The following is a 2,500-nucleotide window of genomic DNA, read 5'->3' on the forward strand; positions in this document are numbered from 1 at the left end:
TCTCTGAGCAGCGGTACCTGTCTAACCTGTCTCTCTCTCTCTGAGCAGTGGTACCTGTCTAACCTGTCTCTCTCTCTGAGCAGAGGTACCTGTCTCTCTCTCTGAGCAGCGGTACCTGTCTTCCTGCTGTACTGCTGGGGGGCGGTCCATCCGTACAGGCCGTCTCCTGGCTCCGCCCCCCCCAGCTCCGTGTCGTAGCGGGACATGCAGTCTCGGTGGTAAACCTCCTCGTCATCGTCATCCTCCATCGCCCCCACGCCGAACGCCTGCAGGTCAAAGGTCAAAGGTCAGCCACAGCATCATCAGATACTAACACCAGTCGCTCCAGAGAAAGACTCTGATCCTGTTGGGATGACTCCCGCAAGCAGGGCTCACGTTGACGAAGACTATGACGAAAAATATTCGTCAACGAACCTTTTTCACGGACGAAAACTAAATAAAAACTAAATAAAAAGTCAGATATGATGACGAAGACTGTGACGAACTATAACACTTTATATATAAGCATTGTAAGCTAACCAGCGGTCCGCGGTAGCCTCGTTAAAGCTCCAAACTCATTGGATTAGCATGAAAACACGTCCCAGAGAGACAGAGCAGGTACACATCAGTTAATAACCCCTAGGGTCGTTTTGCGCCGGAATCGTCCTTTAAGAGCAGTTAGTGTCCAGGTATGTATGTGAGTAGATTATAAATGAATTGCACAGTGAATGAGTGAGTGGCTACCACTCCTTCCTTCCCTTCCTTCCTGTTCTGTCTATTTCCTCCTCGCCCTGAGTGAGGAGTTGTAGAGTATGATGGCATGAGGGACAAACGAGTTCTTGAGTCTGTTGGTCCTACACCTGGGATGTGATCTCATAATTCACTGCATAATCAGTCAAGGTCTGCATATTTATGCGGGGGGGGGGGGGGGACGGACGCATTTTGTCAAATACGCCGCACTTTCGCCGCATAAATTGCTGATTTCCGTGCAAAACATGCGGGTCTTGCATGATTTCATAATCCCCGCATTTCCGTAGCAACAAAGTCCCATATATCTTAGCAGAAAGTTGAAAAATGTTGCATTTACTTCACACAAGAGCAGCCGTTTTCCCCTGTTGCCATGGGAACGTTATGAAGTGACGTAATTACGCAACGTGAACATCAACGAAAAGCTGCAAACCCTGCGATGAAGCCACGATGAAACCACAGTTTTTGCAAGTTCCCGGGAACGCCCTCATACTCTGCTTCTGACTGGCTAGTAGTCCTTACCTAGGTACTGTCAGGGAACGCCCTCATACTCTGCTCCTGACTGGCTAGTAGTCCTTACCTAGGTACTGTCAGGGAACGCCCTCATACTCTGCTCCTGACTGGCTAGTAGTCCTTACCTAGCTACTGTCAGGGAACGCCCTCATACTCTGCTCCTGACTGGCTAGTAGTCCTTACCTAGCTACTGTCAGGGAACGCCCTCATACTCTGCTCCTGACTGGCTAGTAGTCCTTACCTAGGTACTGTCAGGGAACGCCCTCATACTCTGCTCCTGACTGGCTAGTAGTCCTTACCTAGGTACTGTCAGGGAACGCCCTCATACTCTGCTTCTGACTGGCTAGTAGTCCTTACCTAGGTACTGTCAGGGAACGCCCTCATACTCTGCTCCTGACTGGCTAGTAGTCCTTACCTAGCTACTGTCAGGGAACGCCCTCATACTCTGCTCCTGACTGGCTAGTAGTCCTTACCTAGCTACTGTCAGGGCACGCCCTCATACTCTGCTTCTGACTGGCTAGTAGTCCTTACCTAGGTAAGTGCTTCCCAATTCGTGATCACCACATGAAAAAAAATGACATAATCGTGTCCTGTTCACGAATCAATAGATTCAATAACGTAACCATTTCACGAACTGCCGTGAGACCGGGCTGGCATGTCTGACGTCGCTGTTTTGGTACGTTATGGTTCAGCAGTGTGGACGCTCACATCCTCATAGTAACAGTTACGGTTATAGTTCTAGTTCTTGGCGTGGACGGCCCGTTACAGCCGTTAAAAGTTCCCACCTGTCCGGCGACGCCTCCTCTCCGTGAGCCTCGCTGTGCGTCTCCAAACAGCCGGCTCCTCGACTCCGACTGCGGCCTGAACAGGTCGATGTGTTCGGGCGCCGCTCGCCCCAGCAGCGCCCGGCCCGGGTCCAGACCACGGTAGCCCAATCCCTGAACCCCCAGCCGGGGGTTAAAGTCCACCGGAGTCACGTCTTTAGGGGCAAAGGTCACGTTCTCTGGAGCAAACTCTTCCTCGTCCTGAACGGCAGAGACAGGAAGTAGAATAAGGCAAGTTTTATTTCAATAGCACCTTTCTAAACCTACGTTAGAAAGAGCTTTACCACCAATCAGTCCCAAAACCTCCCAGTTAGAGAGGAAATGACCTGACATATCCTTTATTAAACCTCCCAGTTAGAGAGGAAATGACCTGACATATCCTTTATTAAACCTCCCAGTTAGAGAGGAAATGACCTGACATATCCTTTATTAAACCT

The 2,500-nt window shown here is 50.3% G+C and overlaps 1 protein-coding gene across 1 annotated transcript in view; it reads right to left on the reverse strand.

Moving 5' to 3' along the window:
• The window catches only part of LOC116036707 (G patch domain-containing protein 1-like), a 37,438-nt gene that overhangs the window by 26,459 nt on the left and 8,479 nt on the right, over positions 1-2,500 (reverse strand). The window contains exons 7-8 of the mRNA XM_031280280.2: positions 2,025-2,264; positions 116-266 (exon numbers count right to left, since the gene is read on the reverse strand). Coding sequence (XP_031136140.2) covers positions 116-266; positions 2,025-2,264 — 391 coding nt within the window. The remainder of the gene's footprint in view (positions 1-115; positions 267-2,024; positions 2,265-2,500) is intronic.

This window comes from Sander lucioperca, chromosome 3 (assembly GCF_008315115.2).
Source record: "Sander lucioperca isolate FBNREF2018 chromosome 3, SLUC_FBN_1.2, whole genome shotgun sequence".
In the NCBI taxonomy this organism is placed as follows: domain Eukaryota; kingdom Metazoa; phylum Chordata; class Actinopteri; order Perciformes; family Percidae; genus Sander; species Sander lucioperca.